A 26,791-nucleotide genomic window follows, 5' to 3' on the forward strand; every position below is an offset into this window, starting at 1 on the left:
TAACAAGACATTTAAAGTGTAACTATTCCACGCACAATGGGAAATGTACCAAGCACACACTGACATCTTGTGGTGTGTTATGGTAAAATGTCCTGCTGGGTTCTGGGGTTTTATTTTGAATAGGGTTTTTATTTATTTATTTATTTATTTGTATTTTACTCATTTATTTCGTTTGTTTATGTGCATTTGTAAAAATTTTGCTTTTTGTAAAGTATTTGCATTTTTGTATATCTATTCTTTGTTACTGTTATTTTATTTTTTATTTTCTGGTGCTGAAAACCAATAAACAAACCTGAGGGAAAAATGTCCTGAAGCAAGCTGTTACTTTTCTTATGGGCCATAAAGTTTTATTTATTTTTTTGTAATGTAATGTTGTAGATTTCCATATTAAGTATAGCTGTCTTGATTTTTTTCAGATATATACCATATTATGAATGTCACACTGAATCTTGATTGCATTCTTACCGAACTCTAGATTAATTAATTTAGTTTTTGAACAAGGACACTGCATACAGAGGATTGAGAGAGCAGTAGATGATGGATAGACACCAGGGGTCACTACTGGCATTCATTTTTTCTCAAATACTTTGTAAGATTTATTTCATACTCATTCACAACACCTGTTACTAATAATAATTCAAAATGTTAGCAATAGGAGGCGTCAGAAAATACAACAGCATTTATTGGGTAAACATCTGATTAAGTTAAAGCAAAAGTAAATATTTGGTCACCCTATGGGGACCAGTTGTCACGAACTATTAACTACAACTTTGCCTCAATAAACTCATAATTTGCTGCTTATGAATAGTTAATAAGGTAGTTGTTAATTTTAGGTAGTGGGGTAGGGTTAAAGGATCAAAAATATGGTCATGCAGAATAAGTCATTAATTTGTGTTTTATAAGTACTATGCTAGTAATAAGCATGCTAATAAGCAACTAGTTGCTAAACAAATTAAAAGTTATGTGTTACCAGAAAAGGTATGTTACCAAAAATGTATATTTCAAATTGAAATCATTATTGACAAGTATATTATTGACAAGTATACTGTCAATTAACTAAGCTTAGCTTTACTTAAGTAACTTACCACAGCAGTAGGCTATGAACTTCTGCATTTATTGTTTTAGCATTGTTGTAAAATACTGTCCACATGGATCAGTGTTTCTATTCTGAGGACTGCTGACGTTCTTTGTCACCTTTTGCATGGCACAAGTTCATTCATCTTTCAGCAAGTCAGTGTCTGACATCATCTGAGTGTTCAGTGTATACAGAAACTACAATCTGCAGGGCTACATACTGCTGAAATGTGTTCAGATGGTGCACATAGGTCTTAGCAGTTCTTTAGCCTGTAAATGACTTTGATGCTGCCAAATGTGATACATTTTCAGGATCTATTTTTAGTTATAAGAACAAAGTGGCCAATCATTACCACCACTAAAGCTGTAATAAATCCAGCCGGGACAAACGTGGCCACATCTGATCATGAGAGTGGTCGGCTATTTTGTTGTGACAACATTACCTCTGTTTTCTTTACTAGTTAAAATGATGTGGCACAAGTTATGGGCAAGGTAAGCTGCATAATTATAGACTTAATTGTGAACTAAACTGGTCTGACTGTTGGAGGGAGAATTTAGAAACAATAGAAGTCTATGCCAGATCCATAAATCTCAAGGTTTTATTATGAAATTTGCTCTACATAGATCTATCTAGCTATCCATCCATCCATCCATCCATCCATCCATCCATCCATCCATCCATCTATCTATCTAGTAGGGGTGGCACGGTTCGCGGAAAAAAACCGAACCGCACGGTTATCCACACACGGTTCGGCACGCGCTAGGACCGCGGTTCAACTGAATTCTGACAACGCATGTGGTTTGTTATAAATAACATGTAAAACAAATAGGGTTCGGCTAATGTATGTTTCTGTTAATGGATGCGCATTCTGGCTTCCCAGTACATTATAACAACAGCGATGAGAAAGAAAAAAATAAAAATAAGTGGACAAATCATTCACTCTTGTTCAATGCGAGTGCCGTATGCTGGAATATGAGCATTTATTCCGTCATCACCCGGGTGCTGATAGCGCGCGCACAGGTGAGACCTGAACAGCACACGTTGATATCGGTGTTTAGACTAAAGTCATGTAAGCTTTGCCAGCTCAAATATTTAAGAGCCAGAGGACGCGAGCTCGCGCGCGCAGTGAGAAGATTTGTGCGTGCGCTCATCAGAAGCGCACAAACCTGCGCCTCAGAACGCGCGCAAATATGAAGCTCTCTCTGAAGTATTGTGTTTTAATGGATAAATTCACACAAAATTCTGTCAAAATGCCCGTCTTGGTAAGTATCCTATAGCAGACATAGCCGGCTGGGCGTACAGTATCAGTGCTTTCTCTTAAAGTGACAGTTAATATTAAATAAACAGCAACAACAAAGAAATCGCTCACTGCTCTTGATTGAATCGCTTTTGTAACTTTAATAAAGAGTAATCTTTAATTTATACAGTCAAATATGCAATGCTGTTTTACCTTTGATTACTTTAATCGTACTTCAATTTCTGTACCTAAAAAACCCCCTGAAAATCACTGATTATTTTATTTGTATCTTTACTCTATTGTATTTTTATTTGTGCTGTTGCTTGTAGTTAAAGGTCTGCTTTTATTTGTGTACACTCACAATGAAAACAAAACAGATTATATATAACATGTAATAATATTTAGCATTTTCACATCAAAATAAAAGAAACTGAGCAAAGTAGATGTCTTTTTTTTCCCTGTTGTACCGAAATTGTATCGAACCGTGACCCCCGAACCGAGGTACGTACCGAACCGTGACATCTGTGTACCGTGCCACCCCTACTATCTAGCTATCCATCCATCCATCCATCCATCCATCCATCCATCCATCCATCCATCCATCCATCCATCCATCCATCCATCCATCCATCTATCTATCCATCTATCCATCTATCTATCTATCTATCTATCTATCTATCTATCTATCTATCTATACAGCGTTACCAGAGGTGGCATGTAAACGATTACACTATTGCTATATATATATATACACTGTAAAAAAAAAAAAAAAGTTGAGCCGACTTAAAATTTTAAGGCAGCAAACTTCAGCAGATTTTTAAGTTTTCTCAACTTGTTGTTTTACAGTTTTTCTCAATTGTTTACACACAAATTCTGGTACTTGAGACACAATTACCACAACATGTAACTCATTCACCAACCCCCTGAACCAATTTTGCTAAACTACAAGCACAGTTCCTGCTTTACACTCAAATTGCAGTTCTAAAACACACTTTTTTCAAAACACTACACACAATTCTCTGCTTTTGGCACAATTTTCATGCAGAAAATATCTTGTTTTCACAAGGAACACACTGCCATTCAAATATGCACACTGACTCATCACAAGGGCAAACACCCGTCACACAGTTTTACAATGAGCAATCAGAGCTTTAGCATAAAAGGGCAACAGGTGAGCTATTTTGGAGCAATGGATGCCAACATTGGAAACAGAGGCAGAGCCAGAGGAGTGAGAGTAAGAGGAGGAGGACGGGGACGAGGACGAGGAAGACCAAGGACCATAATCTCTGATGAGATCCGAGCCACTTTGGTTGATCATGTGGTCACCCATGGTCTAACAATGAGGGAGGCTGGGCAAAGAGTACAGCCAAATTTGAGCAGGTACACTGTAGCATCCATCATCCGGACTTTCCGAAATGAGAATAGGTAAGAAATCTACTCTCACTAGAAAATTGCAGTACTGCATATCAATACAGCACTCAATGAGTACAGTAGTACAGTACTGCCTGTGGACTGTTCTGTAGGACTGTAAAAATACTGTAAAGTATGTTTCAAGTATTTAGGAAATGTATACCTACTTTGTATTTACAGTACTTTACTATTTGTTTGCCAGAACTGAAAGATTACCAACACAAGGTGGTCGGGAACATGTTCTGTCTCCTAAACAGGAAACTGAAATCATGAACATGGTCCTAGAAAACAATGCCATAACATTACGGCAAATACAAAGAAAAATAATAGAAAACAATGACATGTTTCAAAATATTGATAGGGTAAGCTTATCAACACTGGACCGTGTCTTGCGCAGAAATCATCTCAGGATGAAGCAGGTCTACAGGGTGCCATTTGAACGCAATTCAGAAAGAGTCAAAGAATTGCGATATAACTATGTGCAAGTGAGTCCCACAATTGATGCATACTCTCAACACTGTATACAGTAAATTATACATATTTCAATATTGTAATCATAATGATTGTGCTTCACAATAGTGACCACTCCATGTCTATTTCTGATATTGTCATGTGTGTTTCAGAGAGTCCTTGAGCTAGAGGTGGCTGCAGTGGAGCACCAGTTCATCTTCATTGATGAGGTTGGGTTCAACCTCACAAAAAGACGAAAGAGGGGAAGGAATATCATCAGCCAGCGTGCCATTGTTGAAGTCCCTGGCCAGCGCGGAGGGAACATCACAATGTGTGCAGCGATTACCCACCACGGCGTCATCCATCACCATGCTACCCTTGGCCCCTACAACACCGCCCATCTGATCACATTCCTGGACACCCTACACAACACACTCATTCCACCAGATCAGGTAGATGGCCCAGAGCAGCTCAGGTACGTTGTCATTTGGGACAACGTAAGTTTCCACAGGGCTGCTCTGGTTCGTAACTGGTTCACTGCCCACCCACGCTTTTTAGTTGTTTATCTCCCTCCATATTCTCCATTCCTCAATCCTATTGAGGAATGTTTTTCTGCCTGGAGATGGAAAGTGTATGACCGAAATCCACAAACGCGTATACCTCTTCTCCAAGCTAAGGAGGATGCATGTGGAGATATAGCAGCTGATGCTTTTCATGGCTGGAATCGCCATACTAGGCGATATTTCCCCCGCTGCTTGGCCAGGGAAAACATTGCTTGTGATGTGGATGAGGTGCTGTGGCCAGACCGCAACAGAAGAGAGGATGCAGCATAGTTTTTTTTTTTTTTTTTTACCGTATACAGTAAATTCTTCTGTTGTTTTGTATGTAGTGTATGTGCAACTTTGTGTTGGTTGGGAATGGGATGTACACTGTGTACATTGTTTTTGCGGGAAAAATAAAATAAAATTTTACCGTGTATTTGTGTGTTCTGAGTATAAAAACAATATTCTCAAATATTTTACAACACACTTATGTATGTACTGTCTGTAGTAAGTGTAACACTGAACCAAAAAAAGGCCTAAGTCATTATGATGAATGGAGAAGAAGTGTTTTCCATTCATCATAGTGTTTTCCATTGAGCACGTCAGTGTTCAGCTGGTTCTTATAAATGTCTATTCATATGATGGTTTGTGTGTGTCATTTGAAAACAAAATACCATTTTGAGAAGAAATAACATTGTTTTGAATGTAAAGTTTCATTTTGCAGGAGAATTGAGGGGTTTTGCCCATTGTGTGTGTTTTTTTGGATTTGTGTGTAGAGTTCTGAGAATATAAGGCATGCTTTCAGAAAATGTGTGTAAACAATCGAGAAAAACTGTAAGTTTATACAACAAAAAGTTGAGAATCTCCTACAAAAATAAGTTGAGAGTACTCAAAAATCTGCAAAGAACAAAGATTTAAGTTGGCTCAACTTTTTATTTTTTTTTACAGTGTATATATATATATATATATATATATATGTGTGTGTGTGTGTGTGTGTGTGTGTGTACGTGTACAGTGTACGTGTACAGTGTATATGTGTGTGTGTGTGTGTGTGTGTATATATATTGAAGCATCTCCAAGATGCTTCAAGAGATACCTGCAAAGCTACCTAAAAAACTATGCTCAAGTACAGCTAGGGCAAAAGCTGCTATAAACACAAAGGATGGTCACACCAAAAGTTAATTTAATTTAGTTAATAGAATTGAATTGATAAAGAAAACCTATTTATGACATTATTTTTGACAGCATCCTCATTTTACAGCATTTTTACACAAGCGCCTAAAGCGTTTAACTGTACTGTAGCTTTGCAGGTAGGTCTCTTGAAGCATCTTGGAGATGTTGCCACAGTTCTTTTGTATTTAGTCTGTCTCAGTTTGTTCTGTTTCTTCACGTCAATCCAGGCAGACTGGATGATGATCAGATCTCTGAGTGGAGCACTGGCTGTTGTCAGACTCTTTGTGCAAACAAAAATCTTGGCAAAATAAATATTTGGAAATGTAAACTGATATTTCCTACTGACACACTACAGAAAAAGATAGAAATAACTTAAAACCATTTTTTAGCTGGTGAAAATACTAGTGTTCTAATAATTTTGACCACCACTGTAGCTGTTTAAAGTAAGAAAATAAAACAAACAGGCAAATAATAAGATTCAAAGGGAGTTAATGCAGCCTAGATGTTTATAAAATGTTTAAAAATAGGTTATTTAGAACATTTGTTCTTGCGAATCCAAATCTGCCTATTTCTGATGATCAAAAACTAAAACTTGCATCGTTCACCCACCTATAATGTGAAACGACGTGAATGTGGTACAACGCGAGGGAGGGCTTGTAGTATTGACGTCATCAGCTGGGTGTCTCTCGCCCGGCTTTGGTCTGTTGCCTCCTCTCTCTCTCCCTCCCTGTGAAGCGAACAGGGGGGAGAGGATCATAAAAAAGCCAGGAACGGCGACAGTGACAGCGCCTGCGGCTCCGGCGCCTGTGCGCGATCCTCCCTCTCACTCACCGCCAACACTCGCACCAATGCGCGCCCTCAGCCATCTCCAGCAGACACCACTGCATCACAGCACTGCGCCCGCGGTCTGAAATTCACCCCCACACCCCCTCCCTTTTTATAGCTGTAGTTGTTGAGCATCCGACATACGAGCAACCATCGAGACGCAAACACTTTCATTTCAATCCTTCATCTGAATGACGGGCGGACGGTTCGACTTCGACGATGGCGGCACTTTCTGCGGTGGATGGGAGGACGGAAAAGCCCACGGACACGGCATCTGCACCGGCCCCAAGGGCCAGGGCGAATACTCCGGGTCCTGGTCCAACGGGTTTGAGGTAGTCGGGTTGTACACCTGGCCCAGTGGAAATACATACAAGGGCTACTGGGCGCAGGGGAAACGGCACGGGCTCGGCGTGGAGTCCAAGGGGAGGTGGCTGTACCGCGGGGAGTGGAGTCACGGATTTAAGGGTCGATACGGGGTACGCCAGAGTCTCAATACACCTGCCAGGTATGAAGGCACATGGAGTAATGGACTGCAAGATGGATATGGGGTCGAGACGTACGGAGATGGGGGTGAGTTCAGCGAAACATCACTTGACCTATTTAATGTTCTTTAAAGTCTTGCGTGTTTGTGATGCTGCTGCCGAGTGAAATCGGGTCTCTGTTTTGTAATATATCATTATAAAATTAAAGCCTCTTATGTATTATATAGTAAGGATTCTTTTTTCCTTCCATTTTTGTGGAAGATCAAACAAGACTGCGTCTTGAAGCGCCTGGGTTATTTCTTATGCCTAGATTTTGGTCCCTAAATCATGGTCTTCAGATTTATGAAGCAGTTTGTCCATGCAGTTGAGTTGATGTATGGCATATAACTGGACTGGTCAGCAGAAGTTGCTCACAGAGGTCAGGGCTAATAATAGTTACATCTGCAACATGTCAAATCAAAGCACTTCTAGCAGACTGGTAGACCAGCAGACAAGTTCTTGTCTCAGCTTATTTCTTTTGCAAACAGCATTTGTGCTATATGTGAAAATTCTGTGCTGTCACTTCATTCAATGGAAGTTAAATCATAAAATGGACATTTAAAAATGTGTAGAATTGTCTACCTGTTAATTTAATTCACTATTTCGTGCCATGTACAGTGTACACCTGGGGGTCGGGGGGATCATGTCATTATTTACTCATCCATATCGAACCAAACCTGTATAAATGTTTGTCTTCTGCTGAACACAGAAGATATTTTGAAAAAAAAAAAAAAAAAAAATGTGTGTAATGCAGACATTTGATGGTAGCCATTGACTTAGTATTTTTACTATTTTAAGTCAATGGCTACCATCAACATTCTTCAAAATTCTTCTTTTGTGTTCAACAGAACAAAGAAACTCATAAAGGTTTGGAACAACCCGAGGGTGAGTGAAGACAAGATTTTCATTTTTGAGTGAACTATCACTTTAAAATACAGTGACCATGTAAAAAAAAAAAATTAGAGACATTTTGGTGCCTATATATTTTACAGTTTATAAGCATACTTTATACATAATTTATTAATATTATATGAATATACTTAAATGTACTTTTGTATCAGTGGTAAAATAGAAGTCCACAAGGTGCATTACAATGAATAAATATAATTCTATTAACTAATCAACATAGGAGCCATATGAATTATGAGACAGCAAAAGCATAATTTTTTTCTAATTTGTGGGGGAAAAAATTACATTTACATTTACATTTAGTCATTTAGCAGACGCTTTTATCCAAAGCGACTTACAAATGAATTAAATATATTGCCTTGTTAAACATAATCTTACTTAATCTTATTTAATATTATGACATTTTATTAATATTTTTTTTATATATTTTATTAAATATAACTAAATTACATGATTAATTGGTTAACAGCATTACTATTCAAATAACTTTTAAATTGCATAGTAATATATTATTAAGTCTTTTAAGAAGAAATTGAAATCCAAGGTAAATTCATATTTGGCAAAACCATGAAGTTCTCTTGAAATGTTTTGGCGTCAGAGAGTTAGGCCTACTGTTGAATTTATGAGGCAGGGTCACACATTACCACTTACTCATAACTCACTTTCATCTTCTGCAAAGAATCCTGAAAATAGTGTTATAGCTCAGCTGGACTGCTGAGACAGAGGCTCTTTTGCACTCTGTATATCATAAGTCACTTCCATTCTGCCTCTTTACCTATAATTGGAAGATTAGCGTATCAGCATTACTGCTGTAGAGGCAATGGCATATGCACAATCATAAGGAATGAGTGGATAAATAGGTAAATAAATAAGAGTTATGGTTGGCTGGAGTCACAAACTTCAAAACGACTCAGATTACTTCCATGTTTTAAAATAGTGTTGGCTCTGCCGTTGAAGCTGTTAGGTCTGACAGGTCGGCATATTAGATATAGGAGGGAGAGCTGTACACTTGGTCACTTCAGCGTCATAATGTGGATTGGATTACACCTGTATATTACTAGCCTGACAATAATTTATTTAGTTATAGTCTGATGTTATTTTATGTATGCATTTAAGCACTTTGGATATTTGCTGAAAGTGAGATTAAAAAACTTTTCACCTAGATGGGGACCATGGTGGCACTATAGGGCTATATCTACTGTATATCTGTGTCTGTATCTGCTGTATACCTTATATCTGTATCGCATAGTGAGGACATACAAAACTGTTGCCCAGTTTTGGGGTCAGATTTCTATTTCAAATAAATTCTGTTCTTTTACACCAAAATATTAAGCAGCACAACTGTTTCAACATTAATGATAATAATAAGAAATGTTTTTTGAGCACCAAATCAGAATATTAGAATGATTTCTAAAGGATCATATGACACTAAAGACTGGAGTAATGACTGCTGAAAATTCAGTCTTGCAAGTTGCCATCACGTGAATAAATTGCATTATAAAATATAAAACAGTTATTTTAAATTGTAATAATATTTCCCAATATTACTGTTTTTATTGTATTTTTAATCACATCAATGCAGCCTTGATGAGCATAAGATTTTTTTTTCCAAAATCTTTCAATGTCAAATCCTACCAACCGAAAACATTTGAACAGTATTATGTTTTGAAAGATTATAATCATGGTTGCTGATGGTAACTTGTCCTCGAAGTGATTTATCGCTAAGTGGATGCTTCCATCAAGCAAACTGTCTTTATTCTTGAATTTAGAGAATAAAAGATATTAGGGTAATATTAAAGAAGGTCTTTGATTACTGATACTATTTTCAGTATTCATGGAATGCAAAAAATAAAAATAAATTAATTGATCAATTAATAGATTATTTTAATAATATATTTATTATAATCATTTAAATGAATTCATCATTTAATCTAATTAGCTTGAAAACATTGTGATGCTTCAATACAAAAATTCTAAACATTGCTTAAAAACATCAAAGCACCCAGACATGTCAGTTCTTCTGGTGTTTTCTTTTGTTTGTAATCCCTGTATTATGTGTTATGCAACATCTCGACTAAAGTCTCTCTAATCCCTTTGCCAGGTACGTACCAGGGCCAGTGGATGGGCGGCATGCGACACGGTTATGGCGTACGGCAGAGCGTGCCTTATGGCATGGCCACTGTCATCCGCTCCCCACTGCGCACCTCACTGGCCTCCCTCCGCAGCGAGCAGAGTAACGGCTCCGTTCTTCACGACCACATGTCCGACAGCCCTGCTGGCACCCGTGGCGGCTTCGTCCTGAACTTCCACAGCGACAGCGAAGTGGGCTCCGGCAAAAAAAAGGGCCTTTTCAGACGGGGTTCACTGTTCGGGAGCCTCAAGCAGCTGAGGAAGTCAGACTCCCGTTCTTCCATATCCAGCAAGCGCAGTTCGGCTCGAAGTGACGCCACCATGAGCCGCATCAGCTCTAGCGACGCAAACTCCACCATTAGTTTTGGCGATGGAGAAGTGGCTGACGAGTACATGCCGGCTGAGGACAACGTCGATGCCACCACCACCGAGTTGTACATGGGCGAGTGGAAGAATGACAAGCGGAATGGATTCGGTGTCAGCGAGCGCTCCAATGGGATGAAATACGAAGGCGAGTGGATAAACAACAAACGCCACGGCTATGGGTGCACGATATTCCCTGATGGGACGAAAGAAGAGGGAAAGTACAAAAATAACGTTTTGGTGCGTGGCATCAAGAAGCAGCTTATTCCCCTCAAGAACACCAAGACGAAGCAGAAAGTGGACCGTGCTGTTGAAGGAGCCATAAGAGCGTCTGCCATTGCCCGAACAAAAGTAGAAATTGCCACCTCAAGGTTAATACTTCCTCACCAGATCAATCCTACACCACACGATCAATTGCACCTTAAAGGCATAATTACAACAACATTTTATCACTCTCTTTCTTTCTTTCTCTTGCAAAAATGTCTTCATCTAACCCACAGTATTGCTCATAATAATTACATTCCTCCATCCAACATAGCATCTGCATGCTGTATCCCAAGTTGTAGAGGAGTTGAGGGCTGCTCATTCGCCCTCACATGAATGAGTGAAACGCGGCAGGGAAGTGACCAGGCAAACAGCTATTGTGCAGAAGAGTCTGTGTTGAATAGTCTGTTTGCATGAGTGCCATCACATGCCCCCCGGCCATAGCTCTTATACTGATCACATAATCAATGCAGGGCCAACAGGATGTGCTGAATGAAGTCACAGATGAATCGGGGTGCCAGTCGTAACGTTTATAATCATTTAAAAAAATTTAGTGGAGAAACGGCTTGGTATTTTTATTTATTGCTGGCCATTATGACAATTAAAAGGCCTATACGTTCCTAAGAGAAGTTAAGCATCGATGTAATTTGCTCAGAGGAGATACTTATATAACTTTGGTGATATGTGTAAATCAAACCGCAAATGCGTTTTCAAAGGCAAAGCTGTTTCATTCCTCTGGGATTGAATTACTGTCAGTTCTTTTTATATCTGTTATACATAACACATAATTATCGATTAAGTCACACATGGAATGGTGGAGGAAAGGCCTGATATTGTTTTCTAAACGCAACAACACGTTTTCCCACTCCAGAAAGCCACTAAAGCTACTTTTCTTAACTCTTGTAATTCATCAGCACAGCTGGCTAAAGGCACATATCAATTTTTGCAAGTTGAAGCAGGTTGTGAAGATCAGTTTGTTAAACAGGGACTCAATAATGTTGTGTGAGCTGAGTGGTACCGCTGATTCATGTGAGGACATGTGAGCTTATATGCTAGTGCTAGTGCTGGTGTAGGAGAAGTTTCTCACTTGTTTAGCATTAAGGTTCCTTCAATCCCTTCGTTTTTGTTCTTTTCCTTATACCTTTTTTCGTCTCATCAGCATGCATTGGAGAGTAGTTAGGATGACAATATTATGTATAAAGGGACAGTTCACCCCAAAATGAAACTTTTCATCATCATTTACTCATCCTCATGTTGTCCCAAACTTCAGTGGAACACAACATTTTGAATGTATATATTGATATAGAATATCCTGACAACTATTTTCAGTATGAGTGAATGAGGATTGAGGCTTGCTCAAAATGACAAAAAAAAAATAGCATCAAAAAAATGGATTATATGACTTGCATGCTGAAAATCTTTATGTTCACCCCAGATTTCCTGAGTTTAGTAGTGATGTCAGATTTGAGAATGAATCATCTTTTTAATTAATCAGTTCATTCAGTTCTATGAAAGAAAGAATGTCAACTGAAATGTAAATAGTGACATAGTATTAATTTTTTGGTTGAACTGTTCCTTTAGTGATTCTTTATTGTGTTTTTCATGTGCAGGTTTATGTTTTTAGGGCTTTTTACTTGGAAAGTGTTTTGCTTTGCTCTATTAATGCAGTTGTTTACTTCTTTCTGTCAGCACAAAACCCGTGTCCTTGTCCTGTTCATTTATTACCATGTGCTTCTTTCTGATAGCTGAAAGAGTATGAATTTTAATGAAAGCTGCTATAATGAGCTTGCACAGCTAATGAAATAGTAATATGTCCCAGAGCTGATGGATGAATTAAATATCTCTCAGTGCCTTTGAAGATTGTTACGCAGAGAAGTGCTAAGCACTGCGAGGGTTCAGGGAATGTGTGGAGAGTCTGAGAAGGCTTTGGATTGCCTTGAAGGAGTCTTGAAAAAGAGCGCGCGCGAGAGAGAGAGAGAGAGGGTTCTCAGGCCTGTGCTCTCTCACACATGTGTGCACTGTGTGTCAGCACTGAGCCTGACTAAATAAGGCAAGGCAGGAGTTGGCTTCTCAATCGCTGACAAGAATATAGTCTTGCAGCCGTCACTGATACAGTAGCCACAGTCTGCGTCCTGTTATCATCTGTTAGAGCACTTAGCTTTAGAGCTGTATGTATGTGTGCACGTTTATCCTGTCAGCACTGACTTTCTTTTTACCATGGCAATCAATTCCTGCCAAAATATTAGAGTTGCTACAATTACTGTAAATTATAAATGGGATCTTTATACAAGAATTTATTTGTCATTTTATTTAATACTTTTTTGAGGAGACTAGGGAACGATGGTATTTTGGTGGGAGCTGTTTTTTCCATGGTTCCTTTTTTGTAAAAAGTTGATTTCATATGTGAGATTTATGTGTCCTGTGTATCTGGTCAAGGCTTTAATGGATGGGATTACCTGAACAGATTAACCATCTTTCTTAATCTTCTGTTTGTCCTCAACAACAGTTTATGTAGAGAATTTTTTCTTCTATGGTAATCTACTTTATACGCTGCGTTTTGTAGTGATTTGTTGATTGCAAAATACTTTGATGCTAACACGTTTCCATAGGCGTACTTACTTTTATTTGATTTATTAGTCCCCAAATTATATATTTTGGGTTCATCCATTTTATGTATTATTCCTGTCCATTTTATGTGTTTTAGGGCTGTCAATCAGTTTGGGATCAGTAAGATTTTTTAAAATGTTTTTGAAATAAGTCTCATATGCTCACCAAGGCTACATTTATTTGATCATAAATACAGTAAAAAGAGTAATACTGTGAAATATTAAAATTCAAAATAACAATTTTAATATTTTTGAAAATGGGATTATATTCCTGTGATGGCAAAGCTGAATTTTCATCAGTCATTACTCCAGTCTTCAGTGTCACACGATCCTTCAGAAATAATTCTGTATGCTGATTTAGTACTCAAGAAACATTTATTAATATCATCAATTTTGAAAACAAATGTGCTGATTAATATTTTTGAGGAAACTGCAAATTCCTTTTTTCAGGATTCTTTGATGAGTAGAAAATTCAAAAGAAAACTTACTTACTCCCAAACCTTTGAACAATATAGTGTATATTAAACGCAGTTTATTCAATTTCATTCTGTTCTTTGGTTTCTAAAAAATAATTAGAACATTTTGAGCTGATTGAAACTGATCAGGGGTACATTTCCCAAAAGCATCACAAGTTCTGTCGTTATCATTAGAGTTCAGCGGAACTTGTGACCATAGTTGGCTAGCAGTGCTTTTGAGAAACGCACCCAAAAGTCCACAGCACAGCAAGCATTTCTCAGTAATTGCAGAAAGACATGTTTTTTATTTCACAAATAAGCTATAAACTAGATTTTAACCAAGAGTCATTTACATTCTTTGAACTGAATTATAATTGAAGTGAAATATCACACACCGGTGAAATGCTGTCTGTCATTCATAGACATGTTAATGCAAACAATCCATTAGAGGGCTGCAGGCCAGTGAAAAAAAATTCTTACATATCACAGATTACCTGTTTCCCTGCTTTGTGTTGTTTCATTTGGAGACATATGGAATTTGAACTAAAGAAAAAATATGAGATTAATCATGCTTAAATATTTTTAATGATTTGCAGCCCTAGAATGTTTATATTGTTATCAGTGTAGTCTGACATGTCACTGAAAACATAATATAAACTAGCAGCGTAAGAATACGTAGAGAAATATACATTTGTACAGGCTAACTGGACAGATCAGAATCAAGACACGTGTTGAGTTGCTGTGGGCTCAAGCGAGGAGGATGTGCTCCTCTTCACATATTTATCTGAGTTTTTGTGTGTGATAGAGTGGGCGAATGTGAGGAGACACTGCCAAATTAAAACCCTCAGAATTTCTGCAAGTGCTCCATCTGTCGCCTAGGAGATGTTCTTTGGCTCAGACTCCAAAGAATATCACATTAGGTCCATTAACGCCTAGGGAAGGTGCTGCTTATTACTTGGCTGACAAATAGTATGTATGCTCTCTTAATATTGTGTTAATATTATATATGCCTTGTGTGTTTAGAGAAGCCATGCTTGTAGTTGATTTTAAATAGTTTGGAATTCTAATCACAAGTAAGCGATAGATAAAGTTTGATGTGTATTGAACTCAAAGTCATATATTTAAAGGGACAGTTTACCCAAAAATGTCATTTTTCACTCACCCTCATGTCATTTTAAACCCATAATGTCATTTATTTTATTTATTTTTTGGTGCAACACAAAAATGATAATATTATAATTATAATGATATTTAATTATAATATATTTTAAATGTAGTTTATTTCCGTAATGGCAAAACTGCCACTTTTTGCAGCAGCAGCAGTATAAGTCTTTACTGTCACTTTTGATCACTCGAATGCATCCCTGCTAAATAAAATTAATTAATTTCTTTAAAAAAATCTTGACCCATTTTTGTGTTGTTTTTGAGGTTTGTGTTTGGATTATTGTCCGGTTGGAAGATCCAAACATTATAAGATTTCTAATAGAATCAGTCACTTATTGATTTTTTATCTGTTGGTATTTGATAGAATCCATGATGTCATGTGTCTAAACAAGATGTCCAGGACCTCCAGCAGAAATATAGGCCCACAACATCAAAAATACAGCATTATATTTCATTGTACACATGGGGTACTTTTTATCCCTGTGTTGACCAAACCCATCTTGAGTGTTTGCCGCTAAAAAGCTAATTTTTTAAGTTTCATCTGACCATAGAAGCCAGTCCCATTTGAAGTTCCAGTCATGTCTGATAACTCAATATGCTGGAGTTTGTTTTTGGATGAGCTAGGAGAATCCCGAAAAACATGTGGTGATGTAGGTGCTGTTTGACCATTTTATTTTAAGGTTTTCTGACCCCAAAACTCAACCTTTCGCTACAATTCTCCAGCTGTGGTCCTTGAAGAGTCTTTGGCCACTCAAATTCTCATCCTCACCAGGCATTAGGATGATATAGACACATGTCCTCTTCCAGGCAGATTAATAACATTTTATATTGATTGGAATTCTTAATTATTGCCCTGATGGTGGAAATGTGAATTTTCACTGCTCTAGCTCTTTTCTCTTCTTTATTATTCTTTGGTTTTTCTCATTGTGGTGGATGATTAAAGGAATTTGGACTTTTATTTCCCTCCTGTTTATATTTCTGTGAAACAGGAAGCCATGGCTGGATAATTTCATGTTCATAATCACCCTGGAGTGCTCAAAATTATAAATATGAATGGGAATATACTTCAGAGATATTTTACTCATAAGAATTTCTAGGGGTACCAATAATGTGTCCAGCTTGTATTTGAGAAAAACATTTATTTCATAATGAGCTTTTCCCCCATTTTCAATTGTTTTAGTTCAATGAAAGGTTAGATTTTTGTGATTTTTTAAAAATAAAAGATCAAAAGGATTGATAATGCAGGTTTATTTTCAGAGCCCTTTTTGATCATATTTACCAAGGGTGCCAATAATTCTGACCACGACTGTAACTGTAAAAGCAAAGCTGTTAAAGCTAGCTCTTGAGACCCAGTTGTAACATGTTTCATTGGCTACAGAAATCCAGAGGCCGAGTGAACTAGTTGAATCTCCTCACGAGCTGATCTGTGCGGGCTGGTTTGGGCTGAACCATAATAAATCATTTATCCCGTTCTCACAGGGCTACTTTTGCTCTATATGAACACCAGACACTCAGTATATTTGTGTTAGTGCTACCACACCATGACATGACTCTCTAGATCAAGCTTACAGTATGTCTTCTCCCTGTTTAAGTTTCATTTATCACCATTATTGCAATTCCCAGCAGAGGACCAGTGCTATATATCACAATTATACTGTACTAAGTATATAGATACAGTTCAGATCTTATTACTTGAGGTTTGTTTTTAAGAAGGAAAAGAGAAGGCTAGCTAGTTTAATTCATTCAACCAGAGCTTTAGATTCAATTTAATTTATTCACATAGCTCTCCTTCGAATGTGATGAATACAAAGTACAAAGTACAAAAGATGCAACCAAATACTTCTCCCCACAGTTAAAGACTATGATCCCTTAAAAGCAAGCTTAGCATAACAGTTTGTATGTGGATGGACTTCGAAAGATACTTTGTCTGGAATGTTTCATGACAGCCGGCTGACACTGGTCTGGTGCAAAGAAGAAAAAATAGTATTGGTTAAATGTTGAACAAATATTGAATGAGGAGAAAGCACTGATTTTCATATTTTACACTGCATATGTGATGGGAATTTTAAGTAGGCCACTGCCTAAAAGAAGAACAGTCTAGTTTTACTGATAGGAGTGAGCAACCCTTCAAAAGTGTTCAGAATGTATTAAATACTAAATGTAAAACAAACTAAAATTAGGTTTGGATGGCCTTCCAGTGCTCATGGCACTGCAAATCTGTATACCTTATGCTGTAACATACATCTGTACTCTCTCTATACTCACTCATGTGAACATCCTCTTAACAAGTGTTAATCCAATGGGTTATTTAAGGCCTTGTTGGGCTGACACAAAATACTAAGTTATATTTAAAAGTTTATGGATTAAATATGGAGTATATTAAATATTTATATATTTTATATATTAAATATTTATATATTTTCAGTGGTAAATCTTTGTAAATATTTCAGTGTTTTTTTATGCTCTTAAAGTTTCCTAAAAAGTGTTTTTGAGAAGTTTTTTTTTTACTACAGCATTAAGACTTAAGGCATTAAGATTAATATATGATGTGATATATCTCAAAAACTTAGAATATCATGAAAAAGTTAATTTTTTCTTGTAACTTATTTCAAAAAGTGAAACTTTCATATATTTTAGATTCATTACATGTAAAGTAAAACATTTCAAAAGTTTTTTTGTTTTAATTTTGATGATTAGAGCTTACAGCTCATGAAAGTCAAAAATCAGTATCTCAAAATATTAGAATATTTACATTTGAGTTTCAATTAATGACCATTCCTACAGTATAAATATCTCTTGTTCTTTGAAACCACAATAATGGGGAAGACTGCTGACTTGGCAATGATCCAGAAGATGAACATTGACGCCCTCCACAAAGAGGGTAAGTCACAGAGGGTCATTACTGAAAGGGGTGGCTGTTTACAGAGTGCTGTATCAAAGCATATTAAATGCGAAGTTGACTGGAAGGAAGAATTTGGGTAGGAAAAGGTGCACAAGCAACAGGGATGACTGCAAGCTTGAGAATACTGTCAAGAAAAGCTGATTCAAACACTTGGGGGAGCTTCACAAGGAGTGGACTGAAGCTGGAGTCAGTGCATCAAGAGTCACCACGCTCAGACGTCTTCAGGAAAAGAGCAAAGCCACTTCTGAACCAGAGACAATGTCAGAAGCATCTTACCTGGGCTGTGGAGAAAAAGAACTGGACTGTTGCTCAGTGGTCCAAAGTCCTCTTTTCAGATGAAAGTAAATTTTGCATTTCATTTGGAAATCAAGGTCCCAGAGTCTAGAGGAAGACTGGAGAGGCACAGAATCCATGCTGCTTGAAGTCCAGTGTGAAGTTTCCACAGTCAGTGATGATTTGGGCTGCCATGTCATCTGCTGGTGTTGGTCCACTATGTTTTCTGAAGTCCAGAGTCAACACAGCCATCTACCAGGAAATTTTAGAGCACTTCATGCTTCCTTCTGCTGACAAGCTTTATGGAGATGCTGATTTCATTTTCCAGCAGGACTTGGCACCTGCCCACACTGCCAAAGGTACCAAAAGCTGGTTCAATGACCATGGTGTTACTGTACTTGATTGGCCAGCAAACTTGCCTGACCTGAACCTGTCAAGAGGAAGATGAGAGACACCAGACCCAACAATGCAGATGACCTGAAGGCCGCTATCAAAGCAGCCTGGGCTTCCATTACACCTGAGCAGTGCCACAGGCTGATTGCCTCCATGCCACGCCGCATTGATGCAGTAATTCATGCAAAAGGAGGCCCAACCAAGTATTGAGTGCATAGAAATGAACATACTTTTCAGAAGCCTGACATTTCTGTTTAAAATATCCCTTTTTTATTGATCTTATGTAATATTCAAATTTTCTGAGACACTGAATTTTGGGTTTTCATTATCTGTAAGCCATAATCATCAAAATTTCAAGAAATAAAGGCTTGAAATATTTAACTTTATGTGTAATGAATCTATATAATATATGGGTTTCACTTTCTGAAATGAGTGACAAAAACTATTGACCTTTTTCATGACCTTTTCATTTTTTGAGATGTACTTGTGTATGTATATATATATATATATACATATATGTATATATATATATATATATATATATATATATAAAATATAAAATATATATCAAGTAAAATATATATTTGAAAAAAATATTAAGATACACTACTGTTTAAAGGTTTAGGGTTGGTAAGTTTCTTATGAAATATTTTTACAATTTTATTATATTTTAAAATGTAATACATTTTTTGTGATGCCAAAGCTGAATTTTCAGCAGCCATTACTATAATATGCTGATTTATTCCTCAAGAAACATCTGTTGCTTAAAAACATTCTTATAAATGTTCAAATCAGTTGTGCTGCTTGATATTTTTTGTGGAAACCATGATATTCCTTTTTTTATTTATTTATTTTTCCAAAATAGAAAGTTCAGTCGCTAAAAAGTAATAAAAGTTTAATAGTTAATAAAAGCTAAAACGTAATTTATGTGAAATATAAATATTTTGGAACATTTCACATTATGTCTTTACTGACACTTTTGATCAATTGAATGCATCCTTGCTGCATAAAGGCATTGATCTGGTTTACTAATTAATAAAAATCTTGCAGACCCCAAATGGTATATCAAATATTTTTATTTTATTTATTTTATTTTGTGCTATGTCACTCAGCCCTAGATGTTTGCATATTGACAGAGGACAATCCTGTACTCTTATAACTGATTAATGCCAACATTTTGCTCTATTTTTAGCACTATTAGTTTTTCGTGAATAGGAAAATGAAAACAGTACACAGCATAGTAACTTGTTTCTTAGCTTCTGTTAATGAATGCATCTTTGTGTGCTTGTTGTGAGCGGCACAGTGGACTTGCAGCTACTGCAGTGGCGGTGGCTGATAGTGCCAGGAGCAGTGTTAAAGTGATGTACCCTCCTCCCATATCTTATCATCCAAGCTGTCTGACTCCAGCTCTGTGTCTTTGCTTTACCTAGAACTGCACACGCCAGGGCCAAAGCAGAGGCAGCAGACCAGGCGGCCCTGTCTGCCAGCCAGGACTCTGATATCGCCAGAGCAGTGGCCAGAGAACTGTCCCCCAACTTCTATCAACCAGGTATCCCACCATCCACGTGTACATCTGCTTTCTCCCATGCACACACACACACACACACGTTTTCTACGCCCTTTCGCCCCTCCCTAATTACTCCCTTTGTGTCCTTGTCTTTGTGTCTGGGTCAAGTGTCTATTTTTTTGCCTCCCTGTCAAGCAAAGGCAAAAAGAGCAGATGCAATTGCAAATGAGTTGTGAAGGGGAGGAATATAATTTGCATAAATTACTGCTTCTCTGAGCCCAGCTCTGACCGATTTTAATTCCTGCAAATTATTAAAAAAAAAAACCATCAGGGTGAAGTATTATAAATGTGTGGTAGACTGTATATTTTATTATATAACATTAAATTTTTATTCTAACCAATTGATACGTTAGCAGTACCAACATGAAACAAGTTGGTGAATGTCCAAAAGTATTGGAACAGTAAGGCCAATTCCTTTATTTTTGCTGTAGACTGATAACATTTGGGTTTGACATCAAAAGATGAATATGAGATGAGAGATTAACATTTCAGCTTTTATTTACAGGTATTTTCATCTGGATCTGATACACAACTTAGAAGATTGCACCTTTTGTTTGAACCCACCCATTTTTCATGTTACCAAAAGTATTGGAACATGTGACTGACAGGTGTGTTTTGTTGCCCTGGTGTGTCCTATTAATTGATTATTCAAACAATAAATAGCACTGAATGTCTGCGCTCAGTTTCAGAACCGTGCAGACTGCATTCATAGTTAGTTAGACGTGTAACCAACATGAAAACTAGAGAGGTGTCTATGGGTGAAAAACGAGCAATTGTGAAGCTGAGAGAAGATGAAAAATCAATCAAACCATTGCACAAACACTGGCAATAGCAAGTACAACCATTTGGAATCTCCTGAGAAAGAAACCAACCACTGGTGTATTAAGTAACACACCTCAAACGGGTAGATCAAGGAAAACATCTGCAGTTGATGACAGAAACATTGTGACAGCTGTAAAGAAAGACCCTAAAACAAGTGTTAGTGACATCAGCAACAACCTCCAGAGGGCAGGAGTGAAGGCATCACAATCTACTGTTCGCAGAAGACTTCATGAACAAAAGTACAGAGGCTACACCAGAAGATGCAAACCACTCATTAGCAAGAAGAATAGGAGACGAGCCTCAAAAATTCTGGGACAAGGTTTTATGGACTGATTTTATGGACCAAAGTTATGGAAAAGCTAAAGTTTGGAGAAAGAAAGGATCTGCTCATGATCCCAAACATACAAGCTCATCTGAAACACAGTGTACACAGGTGTAGATTATAGTACATATTACACAAGTAATGTAATGGCTTGGGCTTTCATCGCTTCTTCTGGGACAGGCTCATTAATCTTCATTAATGATGTAACACATGATGGCAGCAGCAAAATGAACAGAAATATTTTGTGTGACAATTTACAGAAAGATGCAACCAAACTGTTTGGGAGATCCTTCATCATGCAGCAAGATAATGACCCAAAACATAGTGCCAAAACAACAAAGGAGTTCATCAGTGGCAAGAAGTGGAAGGTTTTAGACTGGCCAAGTCAATCTCCACACTTAAACCCTGTAGAGTATGCATTTTACCTGCTAAAGAAGAGACTGAAGGGAGTAACCCCCCAAAACTGAAAGAGGCTGCAGTGAAAGCCTGGAAAAGCATCACAAAAGAAGATTTCAAAAGTTTGGTGATGTCAGTGGGTCACAGGCTTGATGCAGTTATTGAAAGCAAAGGATTTGCAACTACATATTAAGTCTTTTTTCACTTTAATCTATGCTAATTTCATCTGTTCCAATACTTTTGGTAACATGAAAAATGGGTGGGTTCAAACAAAAGGTGCAATCTGTGTGAAGTTGTGTATCAGATCCAGATGAAAATACCTGTAAATAAAAGCTGAAATGTTAATCTCTCATCTCATATTCATCTTTTGATGTCAAACCCAAATGTTTACAGTCTACAGCAAAAATAAAGGAATTGGCTTGACTTACTGTTCCAATACTTTTGGAGGGCACTGTATATGTATGATTTATAATATCACATTAACCTCAATTCAGTGAGGCCACAGTTTCTTCAACCTCTTTCTGCTCATATAAAGCCTTGTTAAAGCCAAAAAGCCTTTGGCATTTGTCCATACATTACCAAATGGTTTCGGGATAATTCCTAAATGCTCCAAGTGGAATCCTTAAATCCCCACCCCCAACTCAATTGCAGGTCTGCATGGCTGGCCAGTGACGTCTTGCTTATGAAGCTAAATATATTTGACATATTGTGGATTACTATGTTGTGCTCAGAATCCCTGCTCTATTGTCTGTTACATTAGCTCAATTGTCAGTTAATTGCACACTACCCGGATTTGACAGCACAATCACAGTGGGATTAAAGCTGCTGGTTGGGTGCAAAGAATCACATTGCTGAATCCCTACAGCTCTGGTAGCTGTTTGTGAATTATAACCATTTTTCTTATATCTTTAAGTTGTGAAATACATGCACTTTTCTAAACAAGATCAAATGTTTCTACTAACAGTATCTGCAGACAGACTTACATTAAGTTTATTTATTTAATCACATTTAATAAAATATTTTTTTTTTAGACCAGGGTGGAAGAACACTTCATTTCCCAGAATGCATTACCTGTGGGGTATGGCCAATTGTACTGAGAAGAATCAAAAGTATTGTGTTCCCCAAAAAATTTTTGTGTTTGCTTGCAAAGGTATTGAAATATAGTTTTTTTTTCCATCAACCATTGTCTCTTTAGTTATTCCATACATTTAATTTTACATTCCAGCTCGTGAAATGAAATGTAGTTGGTTTTTCAATTCTGAATTTCACACAGCCTTGGTTGTCTGCACATGCTTTAGGTAAATATTGCCCAGGAATAGTCAAGTTTAATTCCATTTTATTCAAAATAACTTTACAGAAGTTTGTTGCAGAAATTACGTCTTGGGGATTGGGATAAAAATGACAAATGTTTATATTAGTGAGACACTCATTTTTTTTTTACAATCTATATTTTATTTAACAATAATTAGGCTGCTGCTACTTGTATATGTAACAGCCACATTATAATATACAAGGTTAAAGATCCTCCATCCTACAGACTTTATAAAAATCACGAGGCTCATAAATTCTCATTTGTCCTCCTAGAAATATCAAAATACCCTTTCTGCCTCAAAGTGTCAACACAACTTACTCAAGGGAGCAATGTGGACTGAAAGTTTTTTTTCTGAAATGTACTCACAATTTTGTTTGAGAGTGTTTGGTGTCACGACTCTCTGCAGATGAGCTGTTCTGAATTTTAGCTTTGTAAAAAGGCTGATAAACAGTGTGATTTATTTGTAGTCTGGGCCTGGGCACAGTCCAGTGCAAGTTCTAGAAAGCCCATCTGTGTCAGCTGTGAGGCCACTCTGGCCATATCCATGGTCTGGAGAATCTGGAGAATGACTGGAAGCTCAGACTTCAATCATAAAGCAAGTGGCAAAGTTCTTAATGTCCATCCCTGCATAAACACTAAGAGACTGAGACTGTGAAAATGTGAAATTGCATCTGTTGTGCTGGCAGTTTATTCTGAGATTGATATTCACAAGCAGCACTCTTGAGATGTTTTGTTTCTGGGTATTAAGCGTTTGAGCTGTATTTAGATGTATCAAGGTCTTTTTGTTGGACAGTAATAATTTGATGTTTTTACTTTTTTTTTTTTTTTTAAAGAATCAGACTGTATAAAATGTAATAAAAATGTAAAATTTTATATTAATATAAAATGTAAAAGGAATTTAAATATTAATCTTAAATATTTTTTTTTTTTTTGAAAAGTAAACTAATTCTGACTTTTTTATACCCTTTTAAGGTCCTGACTATATCAAGCAAAGGTTTTCCAGTGAGCCCATCGAGATTAAAGAAGTGCCAGAAGAAAAGAAAGAGAAATCGCCTTCAGGAAGTCCGCACTTTTATCGCAAAGGCACGACCCCAACCCAGTCCCCTTCCCAAAGCCCCGGGCCCACACCACCTCCCTCCCCCCCTCTCAGCAAGAAAAAACCCTTCTTTAACAGAAGTGCCCCAAAAGCCATCAAAGAAAACAAGCCCCCTGCTGCTGAAAGCCTGGCAGCGGGTGTCACCAAGGCTACTTCCAGGATATCACACAAACAGGAAGTAAATCAGGAGGTAGTACCCGTAGCCAAACCCTCCAAGCTGCCAGCGCCGGTCGCCAATGCCTCCAGCCCTGGGAACGGTGATCTGCACTCCCAATATCACGGATACTATGTGAAGGCGGAGGTGATGATGCCACCTGATGATCCGGAGGTCGAAGAACACAATGCAACATCAAGTGCTCATACCAGGATGCCCCCACCTGCAAAGCAGTACCGCGCACCGACCCCCAAACCAGTAATGGCCAAAGAGAGCAAGCCCGAACCCAAACTGAAGAAACAGGAATCATTGAAGCCAAAGAGCCTAGCAGAAACTAAGAAAGCCAGCATGGAAATTACTACTGACATTGTTGAGGAGGAGTCAGTAAGTAGCTGCAACATGCATGACATTTATCAGTAAAATGACTATTTTTGGCTGTATTTAGCACTATCAATATAATATGTAATATGACTATGTTCTTTTCACAATATATTAAAAAAGGCATAATCATCTATATTCTCTTAATATTACAATTTGATATTATTGATTTAAAATAAAACTAAAATAAAAAAATAAAAGCAATCATTTCAAGTATGAGATTTCTAAAGTATATATTTATTTAACAGTGTTTAAAATTATTAGTGTTTTTAAATATTAACATAAAGGTGCACTAAGCGTTTTTTGCCAAACGACGTTGATATTTGAAAGCACCAAAACAAACACGCCGATACCCCAACAGAACCTCGCCCCTATTTTTAAATCTCCGCCCACACGTACGTACACAACCCTGGCATAACGACGATCACGGAAACAAGCGAAGATGACACACAAGCATATTCAAACTAAAGCCAACACAGATAAGTTTGATTCTAGGCCTTCCCACTCCTTGAGTTCTCTCCACCGCTTTCCAGTGGTAAGGCCTGCTTCGATATTCACTCAGGTTTTTTAAATATTTTGTTTCTCTGATATTTTCCTCTTTTTTTAATCTTCCAATTCTCTCTATCAATTAGCAGTTAATCTGCTAATATCCGTCTGTGCACTCAAATTGAGTGCTCTCTTTTCTCTATCATTACAAGACACGTCCCTTACTGCTGATTGGCTACAAGTGTGTTTTGAGACTCGGTCCGACACTGTGGTCAAAAGTGTTTTTCAAAAATTTCTTAGTGCACCTTTAAAGTAAATAATTGAAATGATCCTGCACACTTAAATATCCAATATTGACTGATACTGATCAATTTGATTATATCTTATAATGGAGAATAAAGAGTGTGGTATTAATAAAGTGTATCATGCATGCTTATATAAATGGTGGTTTTTAGTTTTAGTATCTAATTTAAAATGTATATGTTTATTTTATATTTAAACATAAATTGAATATTGGCCATTACTTGAAAATAATTATCACCTTTTCGGTATTAAAATTCAAATTTGTATATTGGTGCATGCCTAATATTTTAATTTGCTATATGAGAGCAGGTGCCATTCAATTGCTAACCTCCAGCTTTGTCTCTTTCGCTGGTTCTTCAGGGTCCCAACTCAATATTGGTCATACTAGTGATGATGATAAATATTGGACTGGCAATTATTTTTGTCCATTTCCTCACTTGACGGCACATTAAACTCAGGTAAGACTCTCGCACTCAGATGGAGGATTTTGCAGGTTGCCATAGGCCCTGATCTTTGCCCCATGTCAGTCACCAACTAATGTAGTCTACCTTACTGTTGCCATGTAATTGCAGCTGTGCCTGAATGTTATTCAACATAATTACTTACCCTCTAACTGTTTCGACCCTTCAGTGAGCTCATGAAAACTAGCGGCATAGGCCCCTAATTCTCCGCACTTGCGTCAATGGCCTTTTAAACAAAATGGCACCAGTCAGACTCAGACACAGGCAAAGGACTGGACGACTGGAATTAGAGCAAATCATGGGAGAAAGACGAAACCCGGACCATTCGGCCTGAGCCAACCCAGTTCCTCTGGCGATGATTTGTGACTCGCTTGGGCTCTGAAAGCTGAAGCAAGCAGTCGTTGGGAAAGAAAAAGAATCTGCTGATCCAAGCCGTACCCAGTCAAGTGCATGTCCACCCCGCGGCTAAGGGGAGGGGTGGAATGGGGGGACTTAACTGGATATGTTCGGAGATGCACTTTTAGTTGATGGAAGCGAGCAGCTGCCTTACTATTTTACCAACTGACGTTTTAAAGGGGAGATGTGCAGTGGGTTGCCAGTGTGTTTGGGCAGCAGGAGTGTGTACCAGTGTCCGCTTTCCGCTTGGTTCGAAACACCATGCACATTTTGAAAGCGTCACTTGCCAGTCTTATTCCATTACCCATCTCTACAGCCTTGTCTAACATCTCTTGCTCCTGTTTTAGGAGATTCATCCTTGACATGCCTGTGCATGGTACTGGTTTAACGACTTTGTCTTGACTTT

General features: G+C 37.6%; 1 protein-coding gene across 1 annotated transcript; it reads left to right on the forward strand.

Moving 5' to 3' along the window:
- Window positions 1-6,610: 6,610 nt before the first annotated feature.
- LOC306880732 (junctophilin-1-like) lies at window positions 6,611-25,969 on the forward strand (the record flags this gene model as incomplete). Its single annotated transcript, XM_079434466.1, has 5 exons — window positions 6,611-7,282; window positions 10,244-11,006; window positions 20,123-20,241; window positions 24,084-24,745; window positions 25,889-25,969. Exons 1-5 carry the CDS (start codon window positions 6,904-6,906, stop codon window positions 25,967-25,969), a joined length of 2,004 nt encoding a protein of 667 aa, XP_079290592.1. The 5' UTR covers window positions 6,611-6,903.
- Between the last annotated feature and the right edge of the window lie 822 nt (window positions 25,970-26,791).

Source organism: Barbus barbus, assembly GCF_936440315.1.
Source record: "Barbus barbus genome assembly, chromosome: 15".
NCBI lineage: Eukaryota > Metazoa > Chordata > Actinopteri > Cypriniformes > Cyprinidae > Barbus > Barbus barbus.